The sequence below is a fragment of the Electrona antarctica genome (genome assembly GCF_951216825.1).
Source record: "Electrona antarctica genome assembly, chromosome: 6".
NCBI lineage: Eukaryota > Metazoa > Chordata > Actinopteri > Myctophiformes > Myctophidae > Electrona > Electrona antarctica.
The window spans coordinates 25,377,496-25,403,975 of NC_136811.1; the positions used below are offsets into that span (position 1 = coordinate 25,377,496).

At 41.9% G+C, this 26,480-nt stretch overlaps 1 protein-coding gene across 1 annotated transcript in view; it reads left to right on the forward strand.

The window, feature by feature from the left end:
- Window positions 1–26,480, forward strand: part of dnah5 (dynein, axonemal, heavy chain 5) — a 149,846-nt gene that overhangs the window by 100,011 nt on the left and 23,355 nt on the right. The window contains exons 66-78 of the mRNA XM_079504311.1: window positions 3,961–4,164; window positions 6,294–6,473; window positions 9,674–9,811; window positions 11,004–11,139; window positions 11,584–11,765; window positions 12,902–13,036; window positions 14,581–14,736; window positions 18,102–18,284; window positions 20,591–20,695; window positions 21,539–21,677; window positions 21,993–22,107; window positions 23,744–23,934; window positions 26,326–26,447. Coding sequence (XP_079360437.1) covers window positions 3,961–4,164; window positions 6,294–6,473; window positions 9,674–9,811; window positions 11,004–11,139; window positions 11,584–11,765; window positions 12,902–13,036; window positions 14,581–14,736; window positions 18,102–18,284; window positions 20,591–20,695; window positions 21,539–21,677; window positions 21,993–22,107; window positions 23,744–23,934; window positions 26,326–26,447 — 1,986 coding nt within the window. The remainder of the gene's footprint in view (window positions 1–3,960; window positions 4,165–6,293; window positions 6,474–9,673; window positions 9,812–11,003; window positions 11,140–11,583; window positions 11,766–12,901; window positions 13,037–14,580; window positions 14,737–18,101; window positions 18,285–20,590; window positions 20,696–21,538; window positions 21,678–21,992; window positions 22,108–23,743; window positions 23,935–26,325; window positions 26,448–26,480) is intronic.

Genomic DNA, 26,480 nt, shown 5'->3' on the forward strand with positions numbered 1-26,480 from the left:
TTCCCTGCTTTCATATGATATGATTTTTTTTTAGCCTTGGTCAGAAACAATCACATATGTCGTAACTTTGCGTTTGTGTGAGTCATGAGGCTATCACACAATAGTCAACCTTTTCTTTTGTTTTTCGCTTTCCTGACTTCAGTCTCTTCCCATGTTTCTGTGTGTCTTCTCTCATATATCTTTCTCACACTCTCTCACTCTGGTTTGTGTTCAATCAGGAACACTGCTGGAAGGCCTTGTCTCTTGCTGTGTGTATGTGTGAAGTCAGCATGATGTTGCCTAAAGCACTTCCTGTGTGTGTGTGTGTGTGACAGACAGACAGACAGACGTCTGTTGTGATGTACAGTAAATACAGTCTACCAGGTGTGGGGATCACTCATCACTGATGACTGATTGCAGACCTCCTGGTGGGAGTGTGCTTCCTACATTCGGAGAGATGCATTCATGTCATAACTTCCAGCGTCTCTTTCTCACACAAATCGTTTTAAATTGAGAGGGAAAAAGTGTTTTGCACCTCACCAGAAAAGGCCTTACATCTGTATGCATTTATTTTTAGCGTGATTATGAATCCCACCAACGTTATAGGATAGACCCGTCTTGGCTCCCAGACCCGGGCAGGCATAGTTTTACTGAGGGTTAAGATTCGGTTTAGGTAAATAGTTTAATGAGAACTGTCAATCACAGCGACTACTGACTACAATCACAGCAGGGTTTGTCTAGAACTGCGGTGGGATTCATAATCACGCCACACTGACACACATCTGATCACAGGAACTCAAAATTGTAGATGGCTAATAGCTGTGAGTTGAAGTGACATCCATTTGATTATTTCCCAGAAAGTACTATTGGACAGAGATGTGTAAAGAAAGAAAGAACGAAAGAAAGAAATAAGAGTGACAAGTTTGTGGTGTGCAACACTGGCTCACCCAAGTATAACGAGAGGATTGAAAGGAGAGGAAGTGAGGAACCCAAATGAAATGAAGGCGGTGAAGAAGATGAGATGAGTAGCATCTTCTGCTGGAAGAGCCTCTAGTGGGAGTTTCATGTTCCACTGGAGTAGATTGACAATAAGGGGGAAAATGTGTGTGTGTGTGTGTGTGTGTGTGTGTGTGTGTGTGTGTGTGTGTGTGTGTGTGTGTGTGTGTGTGTGTGTGTGTGTGTGCGCGTGTGCGTGTGCGTGTGCGTGTGCGTGCGTGCGTGCGTGCCTTGTCTTTCAAGGCAACAAAATGAATCTCAATGGTACGGTCGTCTTACACTCTCGCTTCATGGTTTTATCTGTAATCAGTCCCTCTAGGTCTTTCTCTGTGAGTCTCTCTTTCTAAGACCCCTTTGTTTCAACTTCTGCACAACTTCTAAATCAACACAGAAGCTCCTAAATATTAGGCCAGTCAATCTAAGCTAAAATGGGGCGTGACCCAAAATAAATTGCAATAGTAATCGTTTATTATCCTTAGGGTCATCCAAATAACATTAAAAATAGAGTATTATATAAATTGTGGATCAAGGTAAATGCAGGGGTTGAAAGTTGGGGTACCATTAAAAACCTGTATAAGGCAAACATTTCAAATCAATTGCAAGCATTCATTTTGCACGAAAAACACTCCTTTGCCTAAAAACGGCCATAGCCGTCGTCACAAATGTTGAGGTCATCACATTTGGGCAAGTGGCTATGGCCGAATTTAGCCCAAGGAGTGTTTTTCTTGTATTTTTGTTCTACTTTCTTTCCTCAAATTATCTGCTCAAATTACTGTCCCGCTTGCAATTTGTCATCGCCTCTGTTTTATCTCATCTCCTTGTCTCTTCCTATGTAAATCTTCTTGTCCTTCCAGCACTTTTTCCATTGACCTCTCAGTCATCCTGTCAGTGTATGTGTCCCCAGGGGGTCCTTACCCTGTGCAAACTCATCTACTGCAGGACACTCTCTTAGATATGCCCTGCATTAGCACTACAGCCACCTATTCATTCTCAATGGAACAGACAATTTAACACAAAACTAGTCTCTTAATCATATTAGCCAGATTGCTCTTCACTGTAACCTTGACTGGGAAGTCATGACGAAACCATATCTATCCGTAACACATTGAAGTTATCCATTGTGTAATATAATAATATTCTACTGCTACTCTATGCATGAGGGGTTTTGGTTTGAATACAAAATGTGGGTGAATCTTGTTGCTAATTGCTAGTAACGCTGTGGCACTCCACGCGTTGCTCTGCTATAGCCACGATAAACCACGCATAGCTTCTTGTGTATTATTATTAAAATGCAACCTCTTTTCAGAGGAAAACTCAACTATTCTGGATGATGCCCAAATCTCTATTTAAACAGTTTGTGTCTATTTTATACTTAATTTGTCTTGAGATCTTGAGAAATATGATAACACTCTGTCCTTTATGCCAAAGTGGGGTCCCGCTTTGAGCTTGTAAATCTGCTATTTTCGAAAAACCTTGTGTTACAGTACGTGCCACGTGGGTAGGTTTGTCTGGGATTTCTCTGTATTCTCTGTATTCCTTTCACAAAAGGTGAAAGATTTGGAATATTTTTTAAATATTTTAACAACAAAAGTCTTGTATGGTGTCCATGGCACAAAATCTTTTGAGATGGGGTTCTGTGGCCAAATAAATATTGAATTAGGGGCCCTTGGCATTCAGTGTTAATTACTTTAAGACTAATCAATTAACAGAAGGCTAAATACTGTAAGACTAAATTGTGTGCTATTCAAAAGACTAAGACTAAATCAAAATCTGTTTTGGCTAAATTAACATTGCATTAAGACTAAGACTAAAGACTAAGATTTTGATATTTAGTTGACTAAGGTGACATTCACACCAGAAAGCTTTGCTGCGATTAAAACGAATCCTGCTGCCCATTGTCAGAAAGTGCACTTCGTTTGGCAGGTGTGAAGGCTCATTTGAATCCTAATGCGTATCAAATAACCGCATTCTACTCCGAGCAAAAACGGGGGTTTCGCGTCGCTTCCAATCGCACTTCGGTGCAGGTGTGAATGCAATCCGCAGTAAATAAAGGAAATGAAGCAAACAATGTGGCGGGTGAGGAGCTGAACAAAGTTGGAGACGGAGAAGGCATATTTTACGCAGCGCAAAGATGTCCCGTTACCGTGGATAGACGTGGTCGAATGAGGAGACTGAAGCCCTGATCGAAATTAGGACGAGTACATTAATCAATTGCTTAAGGAAACACATAAAAACACTGCAGTGTATTATAGCCTACACTACAGAATATTCTGTCTGTCTGTCTGTCTGGGGAGTAGGGACTTTCATCTCGATAAACTTGTAAACATTTTGCGCTGCTGTCTGTTATATCAGTGCGCTCAGCGCTGTTCCTTCCATGCCCAAAAGAACAGTGCGTGTCTGCGTGCGTATAGAGAGAGAGAGAGAGAGAGGGGGGTGGGTCCAGTCCCAGACGGCACGACACATGCACGTTATGAGTATAATTTGAAATTTCGATCATCATAGATTTCACTGTGTAGGCTATAGTTTATGAATGGAACACATTGATAAAGGTCCCCCCTGCTGCGTTTCCAATAGCTGCGGATGACAGTGTGAAGGCAAACCGCAGCAAATTAAATATGCAAGAAGTCCCAATTCTCCTCCCATTCGCATCGAGTCTACCGAAGTATTAGGTGGGAATGTGACCTAAGGCTAGAGACTAAGACTAAACAATTTCAGAAGAAATAACGTGGTTGTTCAAAAGACTAAGACTAAATCAAAATCGTCTGGAAAAAACACTGTTGTCATTAACTCATCCATCGCCAAGGACTTATTTAACTTCTTTTTCATGATGTCCTGGAGCGCCAAGGACGTGTTTTTCGTGTTTTATAACATGACATTTTTTTTTAAATAAAATATATATGGTGGCGGTCTGGGCCTTTTGGCACCCCTTGGTGGCGATGGATGAGTTAAAAAGGTTTGAGAACCACCTCTCTGTTCTCTCCTCAGACCATCAAGCCGTCGGACATCGCCACGGTGCGTACGCTGGGCCGCCCGCCGCACCTCGTCATGCGCATCATGGACTGCGTGCTGCTGCTCTTCCAGAGGAGGCTGAACCCGGTGAAGAGCGACCCGGAGAAGAACTGCACCACGCCCTCCTGGCAGGAGTCCCTCAAGCTCATGACCGCCGGAAACTTCTTGGGAAGTCTGCAGGTATACACACACACACACACACACACACGCACACACACACACACACACACACCGATGTGAGATGCAGTGGTGGAAAGTAACTAAGTACATTACATTTACTTAGGTACTGTACTTTGAGGTATTTGTTCTTTACTTGAGTATTTCCCGGTTTCCAGTGCTTTTACTTCTACTCCACTACATCTCGGATCCAAATATTATACTTTTACTCCACTACATTTATTTAATAATAAGGGTAATAATAATAATAGTAATAATAATAATAATAATAATAGCTTGAATTTATATAGCACCTTTCATGAACCCAAGGACGCTTTACAAAATGTACCAACAAACAATCAACAACTATATGCCATAAGCCATGTTTTAAATGGAGAGTTTGTACAAATAAGGTACAAAGAACCAAAGTGGAAGTACATTAGGTTTAAAAGATTGTTTGTACCAGCATCAACTAAGATGTTGAACGAGGCTCTGAAACAGCAGTGACTTTGAAAGGTTAGATTAACCATACTATGTGTGCACTTGTGTAATGTTGTGTCCCCCTCTGTTATACATGTATTTTATGTTTTGTTTGTCACTGATGTTTTGTGTGTGGCTGCATCAGGGGTGAAAGCCCAAGACAAATTTCCCTTGTGGACAATAAAGTTTACCTTGACCTTGAACTTCAAAATGTTTTTCTGCATAGTGAGTACTTTCTCCTTTCAGTACTTTTAAGTACAGTTTGATGCCAATACTTTTGTACTTTTACTCAAATGCATTTTGAATTCCGGACTTGTAGAGGAGTAGTTTTACATTGCGGTATTGATACTTTTACTTAAGTAAAACAAGTCAGTACTTTTTCCACCACTGCCGATATGAAATATTAAATTGTGAGTAAATGCAGTGGAAATGGAAAGACATGAGCTGCAGCAGAGCCCCTCTGGCAAGACTCCCTCTGGCTCAGAACCGCTCACAGCCGCTTCCTGATTACCCTAAGGGTGTTCTTAACCACTTGAACCCCAGCAGACCTATACTGGGACAAACATTCAGTAAAAACATAGATGCAAGAGCTATTTTTGGGCCAAAAAGAAAAGAAAAAAAGGAGCGGTATAGACCCCTGGGTAAATGTGTGTGTCAACTATAGGACAATCTAAATAAAATAATACAACATGAACAACAACTTCAAGAAGACTTCAAGGCAGAAATGATGATGGTTGCCAGGAAGGTTAGAATTGTAATCATATGTAGCTTGTCACAAACTTATTTTAAGTCTTGATTATTAACCACTTAAGCCCCATTTGACTTAATTGGTAGACAGCCAGCATTGGTAAAGCGTGCTTGTGTGTCATTTGCCTAGTTATACCCCAGTTTGGATTAAAAATAAATACAAATAAAATGCAAATCGTTACAATTTACATTTTACAATGTAGGCAATTCGCATTTAGACGCTCTTAATCCAGAGCGATTTACAGTAAGCAAGGAAAGACATAACGTAATTCATACATACAGTACATCCAGGTTACAAGTTTACAAAATACATGAGCAGTTCAGAATTTCTCCAGGGCTCAAGTCTCCAATGTTGTGAACGAATTTCATTCCTTTTCATCATGTCCATCACTGCCTGTCTATTTCTGCTATCTCTCTGTCTCTCAAGCTCTCGACAGGTCCAGCTGTCTCTCTCTGTCCCTGTAATCAACCACCACCACCACTACACAGCAAAGTCTTCAGTGTCTATTTTGGACATTGGGGATTTTTCTGTGGCTCCATTGTTATCCCCCTGGCTCCTTCCCCACACCACTCTTCTCGACCTCATCCATTATCTGCTCTTGTGTCAGGATTTCAGTCACCTGTCTCTGTCCTCCACTCTCTCACTTCTCTAACCCCTTTACTGATCCTTTACCATCTTATCTTATTTTCTCAGCAGCCACTCTCTCTCTCTCTCTCTCTCTCTCTCTCTCGCTCTCTCTCTGGTGGTTTGATCTAGTCTTCTAGATAGCAGGTGTGGTGGATATACTGTCATTTGAAGAAGCACTGATTTATTTCAACCACCCCCTCTCTCATTTTCTTTCTTTCCCCATCTGTCTAACTCACCATCCCCTCTCCATTGCTCCCTCTTTTTGTACCCTTCAATCCCTCTCTCTCCACCCTCACAGCAATTCCCCAAAGACACCATTAACGAGGAGGTGGTGGAGCTGCTGATGCCCTACTTTGACATGCCAGACTACAACATAGAGACAGCCAAGCGGGTCTGTGGCAACGTGGCTGGACTGGCCTCCTGGACCAAAGCTATGGCTTCCTTCTTCTCTATTAACAAGGAGGTGCTACCCTTAAAGGTAGAGTGAGATGTATTTTTAGGATGGCTATGTTGGTCCGTCTGTCTCTGTCCTTCCCTCCGTCCATCTCTGGAAAGATCTCAAAAAGCAATGGGTGGATTCATGGATTGCCATGAAACCTGCTGCTATATTCTTGTGCCACAGAGCAGGAATGAATGAACCACTGTAAAGCGATTTGAGCACTTGGAAAAGAGCTATACAAATTTAACTGTAACCATTCCGACCCCATGATCTTGCCTCTAGCGCCACCATTAGGCTAAAATCTCAATTTAGCACAGACGATATCTCATAAACTGGCTGGCAGATTGCAGGGTGAGCCCTGCTGATTGTGGTGATGCCATGGCTGTTCCGTTAATAGTGCCTTCCTTCGGCCAACATTTCCAGACGGAGCAGCATGGCCTTTAGGGGCTGCTAGCTGGGCCTTTAGATAATAGGCGGTGTGTCCAGAGCGTTAGCAAGTTCTCTAACGCCCTGCCAAAATTCCACTGCCGTGCTACTTTGCTACTTACCGAGTGTTGTTGAAAATCTATCCTCCAGGGTGGGAAGCCTCTCAGGACCACCTTCTCTATATAATATATTTTTTGGGCATAAAATGCCCAGAGAGGCTTCCCACCCTGCATAATACACTTTCAACAACACAAACCAGCCTTTGTTTTGGTGAGTAGCAAAGTAGTTTTGTATATTTTTACTAAAGTCGGAGTCCTCGCATGACAGTGGAATTTTTTTGTCCGTGTGCAGCAGAGGTGCGCCTGGCAGGGCGTTAGAGAGAACTCACAAACGCTCTGGACCAGGGCTAGTGTCCACCCAACATGTTTTTTGAGCGGTGTACACCGCTCCAATGACTGGCTTTGTGTGTCCCTATGTCCCCAATGCTCCATGTACAGTATGTTTGTTTGGGGTATGGACTGCAGTGCCGCTGGATGACCTAAAGTGGCACTGTTGAGCAGCCTACAGTACAGTACAGTACAGTACAGTACAGTACAGTACAGTACAGTACAGTACAGTACAGTACAGTACAGTACAGTACATATCACAATAAAAGTATAGTTGCACCGCTCAGTTCACATGGGTGTGTTTTTTTGTAGCTAAAAAACGTGATCTAAAATGCTCAGAGCCTCGTCATGCAGCTGGCGTTTTCACTTTCAGCACAGTGTATACATTAATGCACACACACACACACACACACACACACACACACACACACACACACACACACACACACACACACACACACACACACACACACACACACACACACACACACACACACACACACACTTGTCATAGAAGCACAGAGGTTGGAGGACTAGGAGACATTCCCAGAGCAGCACAGTATATCTCATACAGCGTAGGAAAATTGTTTATTTATATTACCACATTTTGACAGCGGCAACTTTTCCAGGTACTGTAGAAGAAAATAAATAAAAACACAAGATAGGCTATACTAATGGTGAGGCTTCCCTCTGCATTAGGTGTGCAGTTTGTGAACATTGCAATGAGGTGCTGTGATTGGCATAGCAGCATCAGTAGCGATATGCATAGGTTATATATATTTTTAACAATGCCTGTATGAATTTAACATGAGTTTTGCTTGTCTAGTGTGCTTTGTAGCATATTTTTACTACACAGTACAAATAAACAAAACCATCAGTGTATTTGAACTATGGGAGTAAAATTAACGTTGCAGGTCTATTTGTTTGCATTTGTACAATCCCTGACTTAAAGGTAGGGTAACTTGGTAAGTGATATTTTTTGGTTAAACCAAAACGTTTTTTTGTTTTTTATTAAAAGGTTAAAACACTATATTCAGATAGTAATCATTGCTATAGAGTGTTTGTTCAGTAACAGGGGTCTCCCTGTCTCTCCAGCTCTTTAATAAACAGAAAATGCATTTTCAGTTAGGTGACAAAACTTCAGCCAATCAGGAGAGAGTAGCTATTAGCTTAAATTTTATAGTGTTCCAGTTCCAATTTTGTCTGCTCATTTATTTGTGTCATCAATATTACAATTCCACTTGTTTAATCTGTATCCTGACTGCATTCTCTATCCTGATTGGATACAATTTGTATCCCAGTTTCAGTTTTTGAAAATGCATTTTCTGTTTAATAAACAGCTGGAGAGACAGGGAGACCCCTAAGCAATGATTACTATTTGAATACTCTATAATTAGCTTTATAACACTTATTTTAACCAAAGGAAATCACTTACACTACAAGTAACACTACACTCTTGTGTTTTGCAGGATTTATCTGCATATTTATTGATTCTTTTCAAATTGTTTCCTATGTTTCATTACCCCCTCTCTCTTTTTGACTTCCCTCCACGTCTTTTTCTCCCTGACCATCTATCTATTCTGGGGGAACATTTGCCAGAAATAGCAGCTCACAGCATGTCACGTTGCGATGTGTTCTGAGCTTGTAGATCTTCTTTTTCTGGCTTAAGAGATTAGGAAACAAGAGCAGACTGACCAATTTTGTGTTGCTCTCTCTCCTCTGCTGTCCTGTTTCTCTGGGAAAGCTCCTTGAAGCTCTTCTGACCTTTTCCCACAACATGGAACACAAACTGGCACATTGATTTTCTCCGGTTTACAGCTCAGCAGTGGCTCTCCCTTAAACGACACAGAGAGAGAGAGAGAGAGAGAGAGAGAGAGAGAGAGAGAGAGAGAGAGAGAGAGAGAGAGAGAGAGAGAGAGAGTCTCCTCTCAACTAACACATAATTAATACTTCGCTTCGGACGTACACACAAAGCATAATTTTAAATATGTTTAAACCTCCCAAAATGCTTCCTCCACAGTCCCAGCTTGACTCCGAATACCCTCCCGTGCTCCATTCCTATTCCTACTTCCCAATTTCCATCGTCTCTACATGAGATATTATTCTTTTGATGACAGTTTTCTCAGAGGCTGTAGTCAGCCTGCACTTACTCTCAGACTCATTACTAAATTGTACACGCATGTGAATCATCTTGCTAGTAAGTAATTGACAAGAATATCTCATCAGCCTGTCAAAGATATCTCTCACCACTTGTGAAGTCGATCCTCTCTTGGTTCCATCTCTCTCTCTCTCTCTCTCTCTCTCTCTCTCTCTCTCTCTCTCTCTCTCTCTCTCTCTCTCTCTCTCTCTCTCTCTCTTTAACCATCCACTTTTGGTGTGACATAGAGATGAAACTCAAAGCTCTACCTTTGCTTGTCTTCCCCTCAGGCTAACCTGGCTGTGCAGCAGAACCGCCTGGCTCTAGCTAATTTGGACCTGCAGACAGCCCAAGCTGAGCTGGATGCCAAACAGGCAGAGCTGGATGTGGTTCAAACAGAGTATGAGCAAGCTATGATGGAGAAACAGGTATATACTCTTGTCAGAATGGCAATGGGATTTGAATGTGTGTTCACACTCAAAATGCACTGGCCTGTGAAACAGGGTTTAGATCGTATGATGTTGAAGCTGTGCTTTAAAGCCATTATTTTTAACCATGGCACAGTTCTTCAACATGCCTCTTCTCAGTAAACACTGACCAGTGACCAGGATTACACACTCACTAAAATTGCTGGAATCAGAAAAAATAAAATAAAATAAAACCTTTTATATATTTTTTTATTTTACTACTGCTACTATTATTCGGACACCAGTGCTGTTCAGTGCTGCTTAATTGCTGATTTTTAGCTTAATTTGAGATTCTGAAAGTTAGAATTGCAAGCACGTACATTATAATTTCTCTATTTACTTTTTACTGCCAACATTTTGCTTTCTGGGGATTATCTGGAAATGTTATGTATTATGTAAAGTACTTTTGCGTGAGCACAGATAAACTGTCTTTCAGGTAGGATTATCCACCTGGTCTCATTGGTATTCAAACCCTCTGTATGATCACAGTCAAAATAGTCTGCTAGCATTTGTGATCCAGGGGGCATTCAAGGCTTTGATCAGCTCCTTATTTTCACAAAATCTACACCAGACTGTCTACAACTAGTGTTGATGAAACATTGATTTGATATATTGTCTGTGAGTTTCTAAAGGCATCAAGTTAAATGCCTCACCTGGTGCAAACTCTCTTCTAGGATCTAGTTTTACGATTGGTTTCAAATATGTGGAAATGTTTATCGCTATTTGGGCGGAAACCTTGTACCGTATGTCCTAAACCTAAAGGGTTACTTTTCATAAAATGGGAAAAAGCAATTGGGGTTCCAATGGATCCAATGGATCCAATGTAGAACTGTTATTTTGTCACAAGCTCTTAATAATATTTTCATTGATTCAATATTTATAAAACCTACAAACACACTTTCACTTGTACTTGCAAATACAGATCATGCCGTGAGCTTGTCGATTGACTGTTGTCACTTCTTTTGATCTCTTACACGACAAAGTAGGGCATTCATCTAGTAAAAAACATAAAGATGAGAGCTTTCTGTCCGACAGTGACGACATTAACAAATCTACACAAAATATGTTGGGTGTACAGAGGAACGGGTGACTGCACATGCTACGAGACACCTACTGTACAGTTCAGCTGACTGGGTCCTGTACTCTTCCTCAGACCCTGTTGGAGGACGCTGAGCGCTGTAGACATAAGATGCAGACGGCGTCTAGTCTGATCAGTGGTCTGGCCGGAGAGAAGGAAAGGTGGACAGAGCAGAGCAAAGAGTTTGCTGCACAGACCAAACGGCTCGTTGGTGAGTTTTAGTACTGGTTTCAGGACACTTTCTTTTCAATCAACCCATCATCGTTCAATATATTCAACTATAGGCCTATCTCACAGCCCCCTTTCCACGCCCCCTTCCGGTAGCTAGTGGTGTCATTTAACATTAGGCATTTACACTTTTTTTCTCTGGAGAATCTAAGTACATTTCCTAATGTTAAAATGTCAAAGACCGATAATAATATGAAGAAAACACAATGGTATAACAACTCAAATAAGTAGAATAAACCTTACCTTTACAAAACGGTAGTTTGTGGCTTGTGAAAATACCTCTTTTAACATGGAGTCTATGGACCGCAGAAAAATAACATCATTAGCTCCAAAAGGGGGCGGGGAAATGCTGTGAGATAGGCCTATTGAAGAACTTTAGGCAACAGGTTGTCAAGTCTGAAAACATCTTCTCTTTTCTCCATGCCAGGTGATGTACTTTTAGCCACAGCGTTCCTGTCCTATTCGGGGCCTTTCAACCAAGAGTTCCGTAACCTCCTGCTGAGCGACTGGCAGCGGGAGCTGAAGTTGCGCCACATTCCTTTTGGCAACAACCTCAACCTGACCGAGCTGCTCATTGATGCCCCCACTGTCAGCGAGTGGACCCTACAGGTCAGACATAGCCTACTGAATACCAGTGGTGTAAAGTACGTAACTAAGTACATTTACTCAAGTACTATACGTACTTGAGTACAGTTTAGAGTTATTTTTTTCCGACATTTTACTTCTACTCCACTACATCTCAAAATATTGTATTTTTACTCCACTACAATTATTTGAAAACTTAAGTTACTTTGTAGATTTTGATTATCATTACAAAACATACATTAACCACTATTTCTAAATTGCAATATTGATACATTAATAAAGTACAAAATGTGAGTTTCCCACCTACTAAAAACAGTAGCAGATATATTTTCGTGATGGAGGTCGGTTGACCACTTAACTGGGTTTTCTACATTGATAAGATAAGATAATATAACACCTTTATTGATCCCTTTGTAGATTTTGATTATCATTACAAAACATACATTAACCACTATTTCTAAATTGCAGTATTGATACATTAATAAAGTACAAAATGTGAGTTTTCCACCTACTAAAAACAGTAGCAGATACATTTTCGTGATGGAGGTCGGTTGACCACTTAACTGGGTTTTCTACATTGATAAGATAAGATACTGTAATATAACACCTTTATTGATCCCGTGCACGCATATACAGTAGACGTGAAAGGGGTCTTCAGCCCCTGCCCTTTTGATCGTCTGTGAAAAGCACCCTCTCCAAACCATGGATGCAGCATTTACTATGGTGACAAAAACTGTAAATGCCCCCTCTCAATGCTGTACTAGAAGGCAGCATTCAAGAGAATTGCCCCACTTCTGGACTGGAATGCAGCATTTTATGTTGTAGCCTACTAGAAATCCATGCCGTGCTGTAGCCTATACTGATGGCTTGCCTGGCCGCATCAGTGGCAGCGCATCTGCAGTAAAACGTTCTCAATTTAGCGCAGTGCCATCATGCAGTATGCGAGTTATAGCCAATTTGCAAGTTCACAGCGCGTTACAGCTGTCGCGTAAATCGCCTATTTTTGGAGCAACGACGTACTGTATATACACAATCGAAACCTGGCCTGCTAATTTGCTAATTAAAAGCATGGCCCAATGCATATACAAATGGGGGTCCTTGAAATTGGCCTACATTGCCTGTAATAACATGGAATGTAATAACACCTCTCTCTTTCACAGGGTCTCCCCAATGATGACCTGTCCATTCAGAATGGCATCATTGTCACCAAGGCTGCCCGCTTCCCGCTCCTCATCGACCCCCAGAACCAAGGCAAAATCTGGATCAAGAACAAAGAGGCCAGGAGTGAACTGCAGGTTTGATTTGTTTGCACACAAAGCTTGCAATCTAAAATATCACTCAGAACAATGTGAGTGTTGCCCACCTCTCTGTGTCACAGACCTGTACTGTATTGAGTCAGTGTCTCGCTGAGATATGCAGTGTGTTTCTAACCACCTTTCTCATCTCCTTTATGCTATCTAATATCTAGTAGTGATTCCATTCTAATAATCTTCAAAAGAGTTAAACAAGGCATGAAATAGATTTTTGTGTGTGTATGAGTCCTGTGTGACTGAATAATGAAGCAATCTCTCTTTCATCATTGTTACATAACATCCCCTAGAACAGAATATTGAGCTTTGTGCGACACTTTATTATTTTCTTTTCCTTTTCACTTCCACTGCCTGGAGAAATGGTCTCTGTCTCCTACAGTAAAGGCCTTTCTTTGTCCAAAAGTCTTTCCCTGTGCCCAGGCAATAATTTAAAACATATTGTACACATTTTCATCACTATCCATTTTGCATGCATAGTGAGAGGTCACTGGCCTTGTTACGGGAAACTTCTAGCTGGCTGGATGGATTGATTGTAGTATTTCATATTTGGACTATTCCAAGAGGGCTTGCCTGGTTACCAATCACACAATCTCAGAAGCAGTGAGTTTATATTCCTCCCTTTGAGACCTCATCAGGCAGTCACATACTGTAAAGTCCCACTGAAAACACTCTTTGGTTAAAGGGAGAATGAAACTCATTGTCTCCCCTATACATAGTAATACGTACATCATCATCATTCATAATTTTTCCACCGCGGTCGAGATCGTGGATTTCACAATATCAGACTTCCTGGTCCTTCATTGCCATCCCCAGTTCCTGCTTACTGATGCCTGTGTCCCTAGCGATGACATCAGGGAACGACAGTTTTCTACCTGTGGTCTGCTTTGAGGCAGGACTCCAGAGAAGAAGAGGAAGATATAACCTCATTGTCAGCTCTGTAGCAGTGGCCGGCAAACTGTGTTCTTCTGGATCGGACTAGTGAAGAAACACGGGGAAGGTTGCCGTATATTAGATTAGTCGATGGGTGGCTCTTCCAAGACAGATTTTGCGCTCTCATTAGAAGGCGGGTGTAAGTGCCACCCAACCGTTTCTCTAGTTTCTTTGAAAGTGTCCATGTCTCGGAGCCATAGAGTAGAATCGGCTCAACGGTCGTTACAGTCAATACAGTCAATCCCCTAGCAGGGACCTTATTCTATACATTTATGGAAGGTTGATTGTTATTGCTTAAACATGTAACTTTATAATTTTACGTGACATAATATGCTACATTGTTAATTAGTCATGAGCATCTTTCACCAATATGCGTCAAGCTCATGGACAATGTCATATCTGAAGGATATACACATACAACTTAAAGTTGTATAAAGAACAAACACAATAAATACCTCCCCCAAAGATTTCAGTCTTCATCAATTACCTGCTGCTGTCTGCTCCATGGTTTGAGGAGCATTATCAGGACCAAACTTACTTTGACAAAATTAAACATTTTGTAAAAAAAATATTAACTGTTGCTCATTTCCTGGTCCCAGATAACCTCATTGAACCACAAGTACTTCAGGAACCACCTTGAGGACAGCTTGTCTCTAGGTCGTCCACTCTTGATTGAAGATGTGGGAGAGGAGCTAGACCCTGCCCTGGACAACGTATTGGAGAAAAACTTCATCAAGACAGGCTCCACTTATAAGGTAAAGTAGCAGAATAACTCTTCATACTATTCGCACAATTAATCAGTAGCAAAATCGGAATTGGCCATGAATAAATAAATAAATAAATCTGCATTTAATTTGTGTAGGCTACTCATCTCATTCAGTAGTCATCCAGTTGTGAAAACAGACACTTGGACAAGAGTATAGGCTATTTATTGATTGATTGAATACTTTAACAGGCTTTGGGCCAAGCCCCTAGGGCCTATGCTTGTTTCCATTGTGGTCCTCTGTATAATATCGGAATCGGTCAGAATCGGTATCGGCAGATATGACCCTGCAAATAATCTGAGATTGGATATCGGTCATAATTTCATAATCGTATACCCCTACTGACCTTGAATACCATTGTAAGGAACTTCATTAAGATTCAGAAGTCCTCTTCTGTGACATTCTGAATGCAAAGGAACTTCTGGTTCACATTGTCTCAGCATTTTTAATTGCCAGGCATAGTCATGAATAAAGTTACAAATGAGATACAAAATCCTCAAGAGATGAAACAAGTTTACGACTGTGTAGTAGTTTAAGTTGCTTCACAAACTCAACTTCAGAGTGCCGGCATTTTGTTCCTGAATGCAAATATATTTTATTTAGTATATTTAGCATGAAGACGCACTCTCATTAAATTGTGTGGGAAATGTGGTAAAAATGTCTATATGCTTAAAGGCACTGACAAAACTGCATGGAACACAAGGACATAAAGACAATGATTATTCATTGGAATATCAATAATGGTCAAATCATTTGGGCTAATGCATGAGTTTATAATGAGATGTGGTTATAATGTTCATGAAGCCCCTGGAAGTCTCTCACTAAGTTTTGATGTCCTCTGTTCACTTGAACAAGCGATAGAGTTTGCTTTCACTGCTGATAAAATGTTTGACACAGAAATGTTTTTTCATTAAATGTGTGTAGTGTTCCAGTTAGTTTAGAGTAACCGTTCATGTTATGCTATCTCTGCTAATTAAATTGAATTCATGCTACAATTAATATTTATTTCATTCATCAGTATCATCCTCTAGTCTAGACTCCAACGCTCGCACGCACGCACGCACGCACGCACGCACGCACGCACGCACGCACGCACGCACGCACGCACGCACGCACGCACGCACGCACGCACGCACGCACGCACGCACGCACGCACGCACGCACGCACGCACGCACGCACGCACGCACGCACGCACACACACACACACACACACACACACACACACACACACACACACACACACACACACACACACGCACGCACGCACACACACACACACACACACACACACCCAGATGTGTACCTACAGATGGAATCATTCACCAGAGTGGTTGAGTTGAGAGTTATTAACTGGAGGCATTTTACTCACGCTCATTAACGTGTCTCGAGTCTTGGTTTCATCTGATGCCAATTAGTGAGCAGCCGATCACAGCAGCTGGCCCCTGCAACAACACACACACACACACACACACACACACACACACACACACACACAAGCACGTGTTAATGCTTCAAGACACGTACAAAAATACTGATCTGCTAAGGCCCTCCGGCTGCCAAGAGAGAGGTGTCAGTGAAGGCATCAACACTTGTCTCTCACTCTCTCTCTTTCAAAAATAGATAAAATAGACAATCTGCAAGCTCACAGCACATCGCAATGTGAGCTCATAGATCAGCAGTTTGTTTTTTTATTTATTTTAATTTGTTTTGAATATTTTTGAAAATATTTGCCTATAATGACAGGCCCAAAATAGAGACGCCAGGTTCTAGTGGTTAAGTTCTATAAGCACATATTCTGGTGTGAGGGTTGTGATGGCTGAAGGGGAAAAACCGCCAGATAGATAATTAGAAGCTATACCGTCCGTGAGTAATGACAGCTTAGATACAGCAAGTTGATAAAGAGGCTAAAAAACAGCCAAGACACGCACATCTAAAACCAACTAGGCTGGGTGCCGGATCAAAATTATAATAATTAACAAGAATTGATGACACAGTCATAATTACCAGCTGCGTTATTATATCTGCAGAATTGTGCTATGAAATGTAAATATCTGTACGTATTGTGTGTGTGTGGAAACAAGAACAGGATCTGTCCAGGTGCATGACTTTGTAACTCTGAGAGTGTAGCCTACTACAAATGGAACCAAAGGACCCTTTTATAACAATAAACTCTGAGACTGTACAAATGGACCTTTATGGGTCCGCGGCCTGGGGTAGTCTGCGTGGGGGTCCGCGGTTACAGTGGGGGTCCCCACGGAGGTCGGTGTGGGGGTCCACGGTAGTTTGCGTGGGGGTCCGTGGTTACAGCGGGGGTCCATCAGGGAGGTCGGTGTGGGGGTCCATCATCATGTGTACTGTATAGTGTACACATGATGATGGGTCCATTTGGTTCCATTTGTACACTCATTTGAATTAAATTGAATTAAAACTTTTACTGTGTATGAATTCATAAATTACAGACTAAATTAAAACCACACCTTCTTCCCTATGCACAACTTGCAGCGGACAATAATGTTAATCTCGTCCGCATCAGCAGCCTGCAAAGCAACTCCATCCCATACCTCCATACCATTATAAATACACACTCAAGCCCAGTTACACCAAGGCTCGTGAAAATAGTAACATGTTACTTTTGGTAAAAAGTTAATGTAATATTATTACTCAAAATGTGAAAGTATAGTTACGTTACTAGTTACTGGTAATAATATATGTACCTGAAAGTAATATTACTTTAGTTACTTGACATCACTTACGGCAGCCAATGAGAAAGATAGGTTGCTACTACAGCAAGTGGGCGTGAAAGCCAAGGCGATGGAAAATAGAGCAGCTGTGCTTACACAGCAGCTGGTAAAAAGAGCCCGCACACCAAACTAATGCTCCCAAGTGTATTGGTTACTTCATCGGTTATTTCATTCTTCATTACCGATACTGTACATTTGGGAGCATTTATTTGGTTTGCAGACTCTTTTGTAAGCTTAATACAGCAAACACACACATTTTCACTAATACCTTTTCTTGTTCACAATATGTCTTCATGCTGTTGAGTATCAATAAACATTAATAGATTTGAGGTCAAAGAAAAAGAAAAAAAGGAAAAAGAACTGGAAATGCTCTCATATATTTTCAGATCTCTGCCAATGAGGCAGCTTGTCATAAGCTGCCATACACACTGGTCTGTCCACTTTTCCATTTAATATTTTCGTTTTAATGTCATCATGGTTTTGAAATACTAAGCACTGCCAGAGCGCCTTTGGCCATATGCTTTTTTTCCTCCACACTCTGTACTGTGGTTTATTTTGAACTAAATCAATATTATAACAGATGCGTCATTCTTTCCATTCTCTCCCACTTCCAGGTGAAAGTTGGAGACAAGGAGGTGGATGTTATGAAAGGCTTCAGGCTGTACGTGACCACCAAGCTGCCTAACCCAGCCTACACCCCCGAGATCAGCGCCCGCACCTCCATAATAGACTTCACGGTCACCATGCGAGGTCTGGAAGACCAGCTACTGGGCAGGGTCATCCTCACAGAGAAACAGGTACATTTGCAGGCAGTGCCATACAGATAATTGTAGAATCATTATGTTTTGATGTGAATTAAGTTAGACTGCCAGTGATAAGGGACTCATCCAAGCACCTGAGGTTTGAATTTGAGGTTGAATTGTTGGCTGCTGGTGTCATGTTGTTGTTGCCCATTCCCCATTGATTACTGTAATGGGGAATAAGGCCAAAGGTCTGAAGGGTCTGGTGGAAATGTGAGGAGAGGCTGGTGTAACTCCGGGGAAATAAGAGAGCTAGGAGTGAACACCTAGAACCAACGTCTCACACTTCGAAATGCAGACAGTTTCTGCTACTGGAGAAATCCTTTTTTTTTTGGGTGTGAATGATCCCATAGGTAAGTCTGATAGAATGGGGATTAAACAAAGTCAGTCTTGTCTGCATTGTGAGAAAAACATTTGTTCTTGACAGATAATCATTAACCCTCCTTTCAGATTTTTTTATTTGCCATTTGTCATGCCAAGGTGTTATATAAGATGTTTCATATAGTCCATGTGAAGCACTGCAGAGCGAGGTTTCATGGTCCGAGTGGACCGCTTTCTTCCCTTTACACCAAATATCTTCATCAAGAATAGCCCAGCTACAAGCTCACAACTCGTCGTAGCATATAAGCTTGTACAGTAGAGTAGATCACCTATTTTTGGCTAATATTCCCCGAAGAATATTGGATTATGGGGGGTGAGTGATTAATACGTTTCATTGATTAAATATTTATAGAACCCACAGACAGACTTAACGACTTTCACTTTTAAATGACCTACAAGCTCACAAGCATTGCGACCGGTGGGGCTTGTTGATCACCGTTTTCCACAGTTTTTGCACGACCCTCTTGTATGATAAAGTATAGCTGTAACCAGGTGTTTCAGTTTGGGCCTTGCCATTGATGTAGGGAAATGACCCTCGTCCATAAGTTCGACCATATCTCCACCAATTAAATAGTGTTGTTTTTTTTTTAGCAGTGAAGCACAGTGCTGAGCTCCATAGCACTCGGAGACCATTTAAAGCTGCATATTTCTGACAAGCTCTCCCTAGCTTCCTATCTCATTCTGTATTACTGTTGCAAACAAAAAAGTGTATTAACGCCACTTGAGCAACTGTTTCTGTTCAATTGACAATTTGAGACAGAGAACGGGAGAGAGATATACTTTTGTTGTACTCATTGGAACAATAGGAAGGATAGAGACCATGAAAGCGACTTTGATACTTTTTGTGAAAAGAATATTTAATGTATTCAAAGAATCTATCATGGTTAAAATGGGATTTGAAGTTACAGTACAATGGGTTTGTATAGGAAGGGGCCGTGTCTGATAAAATCAATATCTAAATACTAAAACAAGCAACTTAACAACTGTCTGGGGTGCACACAAAAGCCAGAGTATATGTTAAAATGAACATGTCTGACAGTGATAAATCCATTTTTACTTACTTTACTTTTTATCCCACGATTTTGTATCCCATATTTTTCACCCAGTGTCAATTATCTAATGTGATCCTGGGCTCTACATTCCCTCCGCCAACCTGGGGAGTACAATGGACTGACCTCATATGCTTCCTTCAGTGCATGAGGGTCCAAGCCGCATCTTTTCACCTGACAGGGGGGAGTTTCCCCGGTTGGACGTAGTGTGTGGAAGGAACACGTTATTCCAACCAGTTCCTTTCCCCTCCATCAGGCTGGCCAGGTGGAGGCAGTTTAGAGACCAGGATTACTGCATGTTTTTTGTGAGGGTACCCTAGGGGACACGGGGAGAACATTGCAAACTCTACACAGAAAGGCCCTTTTGCCAACCCAACCTAGGGTATGGGCACTGATGACGCGGAGGAGTTTTTCATGTCTTTCATCTATGTCCGTGAAACTGTGCAATTATTCACTTTGACTTGATATCCCATCTCCCACCCACCAGCGGCCAATTTGTGTCCTTTCTGTACGGTTCTCTTAGATTTAGACAATTGACTTTCTTTACTTTTAGTTAGGATTATTCATCTCAGGAGAGCCATACAGACTATGAAAGTCCTGCTGTGGGGAGCTTTAGACTCATGGTTATTTAAAGTTTTGCCATGCAGAGACAGCCCTAAATAGGCTTTACTGCTGCTTTAGGGAAACTAGATTTGTACTCTGAGTGGTCTAAAGTTGTACTCTGAGTGGTCTAAAGCTGCTGCCAGGCTACACCGCAATATCCAGAGCAGTAATTTAAACCTGAGAGTGTATTTACCTTTTTTGTGTGAAATCTCTGAGTACTATTGTGTTCTATTGTATACTATTGATGTGCCTATCTGTATCTGACCTCAGGAGCTAGAGAAGGAGAGGACAGACCTCCTGGAAGATGTGACAGCTAACAAGAGAAAGATGAAGGAACTGGAGGACAACCTGCTGTATCGACTTACAAGCACACAGGCAAGCAATTGTATCTAAAGCAGCTGGTTCTCAAACGTTTTCATGTCAAGGACATCCAAAATATGTATTTGGCTGCGGACCCGCCATCATTTAAAAAATGTTTGTGCCAAGGTCCAGTGACCTCCAGCAAAGATTTAGGTTAAAATGTTCGCTTAAAAAGATCTACAAGCTCTAGGGCGTCATGAAGCGATGCCATATGAGCTTGTATATGTTTTAATAGCTAAAGTATGAGTTATATTAACTAATTTGGCTGTGGACCCCACCCCACTTTGAGAACCAATGATCTAAAGGTCATGTTAGACACCAATAATATACTGTACAACTGAGACATGCGTTGCATAGCATCAGGACAACATAGATCATTTCTCCATTTCAGTTTACAGTTTGTTAAAAGCTGTATTTTAATTTCTGTAACCTAACAGTATGCCTTTGCTTTTAGAAGCTTCTCAAGACAGACGTATGAAATGGATTATATCTGTAACATTTACTGGAGACTGGAGCTAGTTTCAGTGACTTGATTCAAAATATATAAAATACATAGTTTCACTTAAGGTTGAGCTTGTAGATTGACTATCTTCGCTCACTGAATGTTCACCTATTTTTGCAGAATGTTTGCTTATTATTATTTAAAAAAATATATACTTTTTTTTAAAGATTTGTTTTAGGCTTTTCTGCCTTTATTGATAGATACAAGTGAAGAATGACAGGAAATAGGGAGAGAGAGACGGGGAGAGACATGCAGCAAAGGTCGTCATGAACGGGACTCGAACACGCGATGCGCTGTCAGGACAGAGCCTATATGTGGTTACATTTTCGTTTTTTTCCTAAATTCTTCTTGTCCAGGGATCACTAGTGGATGATGAGAGTCTGATTATTGTCCTTGGCAACACCAAGCGCACAGCTGAAGAGGTCAACCAGAAGCTGCAGATCGCTGCAGAGACTGAGATCCAGATCAACGCTGCCAGAGAGGAGTACCGCCCAGGTAGACATGATCAAGGATAGAATAATAAAAGCGTTTGGGGGGATCCGATTCTTTTAACAAACAATTGGCAAGCCAAACACCTGTGCATCTATCTTTTTTCCCCCCTGATTGGTTCCATTGGTGACACCAATTTGCTGGCACTCAAGCCTGGCGACACCAGGCTTGCTGATGTTAATCTGTTTAGCTACGCTGAAAATCTAAATGTTTGATATTCATGTTTGAGTCTGTAACATGCAAGTATTGTGTTAACTTCTTTTCACTTAGACATTAAACAAAACATCTAAGGTGACCAAAATATGTGTCTTTGTTTCCTAGTGGCCACCAGGGGCAGTATCCTCTACTTTCTGATCACAGAGATGAGCATGGTGAATGTCATGTATCAAACATCTCTAAGACAGTTCCTGGGACTCTTTGATCTTTCTCTCGCCAGGTAAGGGAATTTGTTTAATTGTTAATTCGTAGGCTCATGAGCACCTGCAACATGGCATCTCTCACCTGCATGTTACTCTCCCAGTGTTTGGAAATAAATTTAAGGACAAGCCGCACAGATATGTAGCAATCACACATCACGTAATTTTGTGAAACATTGCCTGGCCTTTTACTCTTGTTGCCACAAATGACGCGTAGCTTGCGAGCAGAAGTATAAGCAGAATACACTCTAGAGGTTCCACACATGTGTTTTACCATGTGGTTGTATACACTGTTATGCAAGACCCATATGTTTTACCATGTGGTTGTATACACTGTTATGCAAGACCCATATGTCATCCACTGACGTGGTGGACTTGGTCCACTCCAAATATAATATTTTATATAACCAATATACAAATACATACAATTCCTGGGGTGCAGATTGTATAGTGATACAGTACAGTATGTCCTTTGCATTTACAGTATACTTATCTAGCAGTTTCCACTGTATGCATATGAGAGTAGAAAAGGTGCATGAGGCAAAATTTCGCAGAATTATAACTTTTCTTTGGAAATAATGGAAACATGTGAAGCTTTAGAGCTTTTGGTGTCTCTTGTTGTTTTTAACTTTAGCAGAGAGTTGTACATTTACATGCTGCCAAGTACTGATTGGTTGATTGTGATCAGCAATCTCACTTTGGCCAGTACCCTACTTTAAATGGTTGAAAGGAAGTGATACATGCCATGTATTGTAATACAGGTTAGCTTAGGTGTTGGTTTTGGGGTGAATAGTTGCTTAAAGGTGGCCGTACACTAGCCGATAATGGGGCATTTTTGACGCTCGGGGGGTGCCCGACTCAATCGGGAGCGATTCTCGGGCATAAACTATCGTCTAGTGTGAGTGTATAAAAGATCCAATCGTAATCCCTCCGATCTGCTCGGGGCCGCTCACAGTGCGATCGGGATCGGCCCGATCAACATCAAGAATGTTTGATATTTGCTCTGCCCCTGCAACCCCCCTCTCCTCTCCTCGTCCCCTCTCCTCTCCTCCTCCCCTCCCCTCTCCCCCTCTCCTCTCCACTCCCTCGGGGCCGAGAATCCTTGGGTGCGCTGCGCCCGAGTTTTAAAACCGTGTAGTGTGTGCTGCATAAAATAATCGGGCCCGATTATCCTGTAGTGTGTGGTGCTATCAGATTTCAGATTGAAAAGAATCGGCTAGTGTAAGGCCACCTTTAAGTCATCGATGTCAAATGGTTAACACTGAAATCCTCCAGCTGCAGAGATATGATTGACTGTACAACGTTTCAGTGTCTCTGTGCTATTAAGGAGCTTCTATGCAATGGTAATAATAGATACTTTCTCTATTTGAATACATATACTGTACATATCTGCTTATTTACATATCTGCTGTTCTCGCCAGTTCTGTATTTAATATAGATGTGATGGCATGCTGTGTCATGCTGGCATTGCACCAGATTAGGTGGTGATCTCATGCTGTGTGTGTCGTATCCTGTGTTGTATGGCTTTTGCATAATTCATCCATTCAATGTTGTGAGCTTGTAGGTCGGCTATTTTTGAGTATGACTCGAGCTTAAAGCACTTTTAATGAGTGTGCCAATTAACCGTGATGTGTACTGTCGTTCCATTCCAAACAGATCCTGCAAGAGCCCAATTACTAGCAAGCGCATCGGCAACATCATCGAGTTCATGACCTTTGAAGTGCATAAGTATGCGGCGCGGGGTCTCTACGAGGAGCACAAGTTCCTCTTCACCCTGCTGCTGACCTTAAAGATCGACATGCAGAGCAACAGAGTCAAGCATGAGGAGTTCCTCACACTCATTAAAGGTCAGAGGTCAATGGCTCTATTGTCCCTTGATATCCCTTTCTGTTCCATGTCTGACATTGTCTTCTTTTTCTTTTCCTTTTTTTTCTTAAGCACTTAAACCAGTGGTTCTCAACCTATTTAATTTCAAAGTCCCCGCCCCCCATGTTTGATATGCAATCAAAAGGCGAGGAGGGATCCCATTTGATACATTATTTGTGGGCTAAACTAGTTACAAATCCATAGGGCTACATTTTTCAGCCCTGGTGGTCCGACGTTGAGAAAGAGTGACTTACCGGTATAACCTATGTAGTACATTAACCAGGGTCAGCCGTCTGTCGCTGGCTCCCCTGTCCACCTAATCACTAAAATATCATATCTACAAGCTGGGACAAGGAGCTTTTTGGTAAATGAGCTCCTTTTATGACACACCCAGAATAGGGACGCTAAGGTTCATGTCGTTAATATCTGTCTCACTCAACCTCATACATAACAGTATTATTCTCTGAAACCATTTGATTATATTATGGTGTGGCTCCTAGGGGACGAGCCATCTAGGAGACGGTCTGTGTGTCTGTCTGTCTATCTGTCTATTATGGTGTGGCTCCTAGGGGACGAGCCATCTAGGAGAGGGTCTGTGTGTCTGTCTGTCTATCTGTCTATTATGGTGTGGCTCCTAGGGGACGAGCCATCTAGGAGACGGTCTGTGTGTCTGTCTGTCTATCTGTCTATTATGGTGTGGCTCCTAGGGGACGAGCCATCTAGGAGAGGGTCTGTGTGTCTGTCTGTCTATCTGTCTATTATGGTGTGGCTCCTAGGGGACGAGCCATCTAGGAGACGGTCTGTGTGTCTGTCTGTCTGTCTATCTGTCTATTATGGTGTGGCTCCTAGGGGACGAGCCATCTAGGAGAGGGTCTGTGTGTCTGTCTGTCTATCTGTCTATTATGGTGTGGCTCCTAGGGGACGAGCCATCTAGAGAGGTCTGTGTGTGTGTGTCTGTCTGTCTGTCTGTCTGTCTGTCTGTCTGTCTGTCTGTCTGTCTGTGGTACGAACAGCTGCAATACCACTGGGTGACCTAAAGTGGCACCGTTTAGTAGCCTAAAGGGCCATTCACACAGAGCACTATAACTACGTATAACTGCAGCCAGACAGTGTTGTTGGGCAGCCTGTACTGCTCAGTTCACACGGGTGTGATTTTTGAGGCTATGTCCAGCTTTAGGTGTATGTGCAAACACAAACTTTGTCCTACACAAACATTAAATGCCATTGACAATGAATGGACAATTTTGAGTGTTTAAACATTGCGTGACACAAACATTGAAGACGAAGGTGAGGACGCAAATTCTGATTGGCTGGAATGAGATGATGTATGATGATGTACGATAAGAGAGCCCCTCACTTCACATGGGTGTGATTTTTCTTATTGCCTGACCCTTATTGGCCATATTGCCTTCTTATCGCAGCCAATATTGCTCTAATTATGTGAATGAGCATAAAATAGTTTTCCAACGTTTGGACAGCACATTACGGGGCCAGATAGAAAAGTGTGCTCCTCTGAGCACAGATCTCTGCCAGGCCGGGTTGTCTAACCAGGGCTGTGTCAGACGTGGGGTGCAGCCGCATCCGGACAAAATGAAGCTACAGGTATAGCTCGAGTAGCTCTAGGACTTGTCATCGTACAAATTTACATCATATTTGGCGGACATTCGACCTAATTTCTCCTTTCATTGTCAATGGCAAATATGAGACGTGTGGAGACAAGATTTACGTCATATGACCTCCTGACCACTACAGCCCTGCAGTGTGCATGAGCAAGCATGTGCACCTCAGTTCACTCATTACACATTAGTGTAGCATTTTCCAAAATATTTTAGAACTATAACAAACTACGGTATAGATGTTTCCTTCTCTTCACCCCCAGCAAGTCATATGATGTGTATTATTTAGATAAAGGAGAGTGAATTTACTCAAGGTTCAATTGAATTTTGAGCGTATTGGCTGAAGTTCACTGAAGCGTAGCCGCAAAGTGCTCTATGGGAATAAAAGCCAAAGCAACTGGCAAGACCACAGGCTACTACAAGGCAAGCACACATGCTTCACCATCTGTCAAGCCAGACTAAGTGCAGAGACAAAACATTGCATATGGGACTATTTGGTGCATAAAGAAATACATTCTGAGCATTGAATAGAATGAACTTTAAGACACATTTTTTATTAAGCTTTGTTTGGTCATTAGCACAGCTTGTTAGATATTATAGTATCAAAGAGATCCAATACCATAGATGAAAATACCCTAACCACACTGTCACTGGTGGTGTGTGTGTGTGTGTGTGTGTGTGTGTGTGTGTGTGTGTGTGTGTGTGTGTGTGTGTGTGCGTGTGCGTGTGTGTGTGCGTGTGCACTGCTGTATCCAGGAGGTGCTTCTTTGGACCTGAAGGCTTGCCCCCAGAAGCCAGCTAAATGGATCCTGGACATGACTTGGCTCAACCTGGTTGAACTCAGCAAGCTCTGGCAGTTCTCCGATATATTGGACCAGGTGAATAAAGCAGACACACACAAACAACACGCA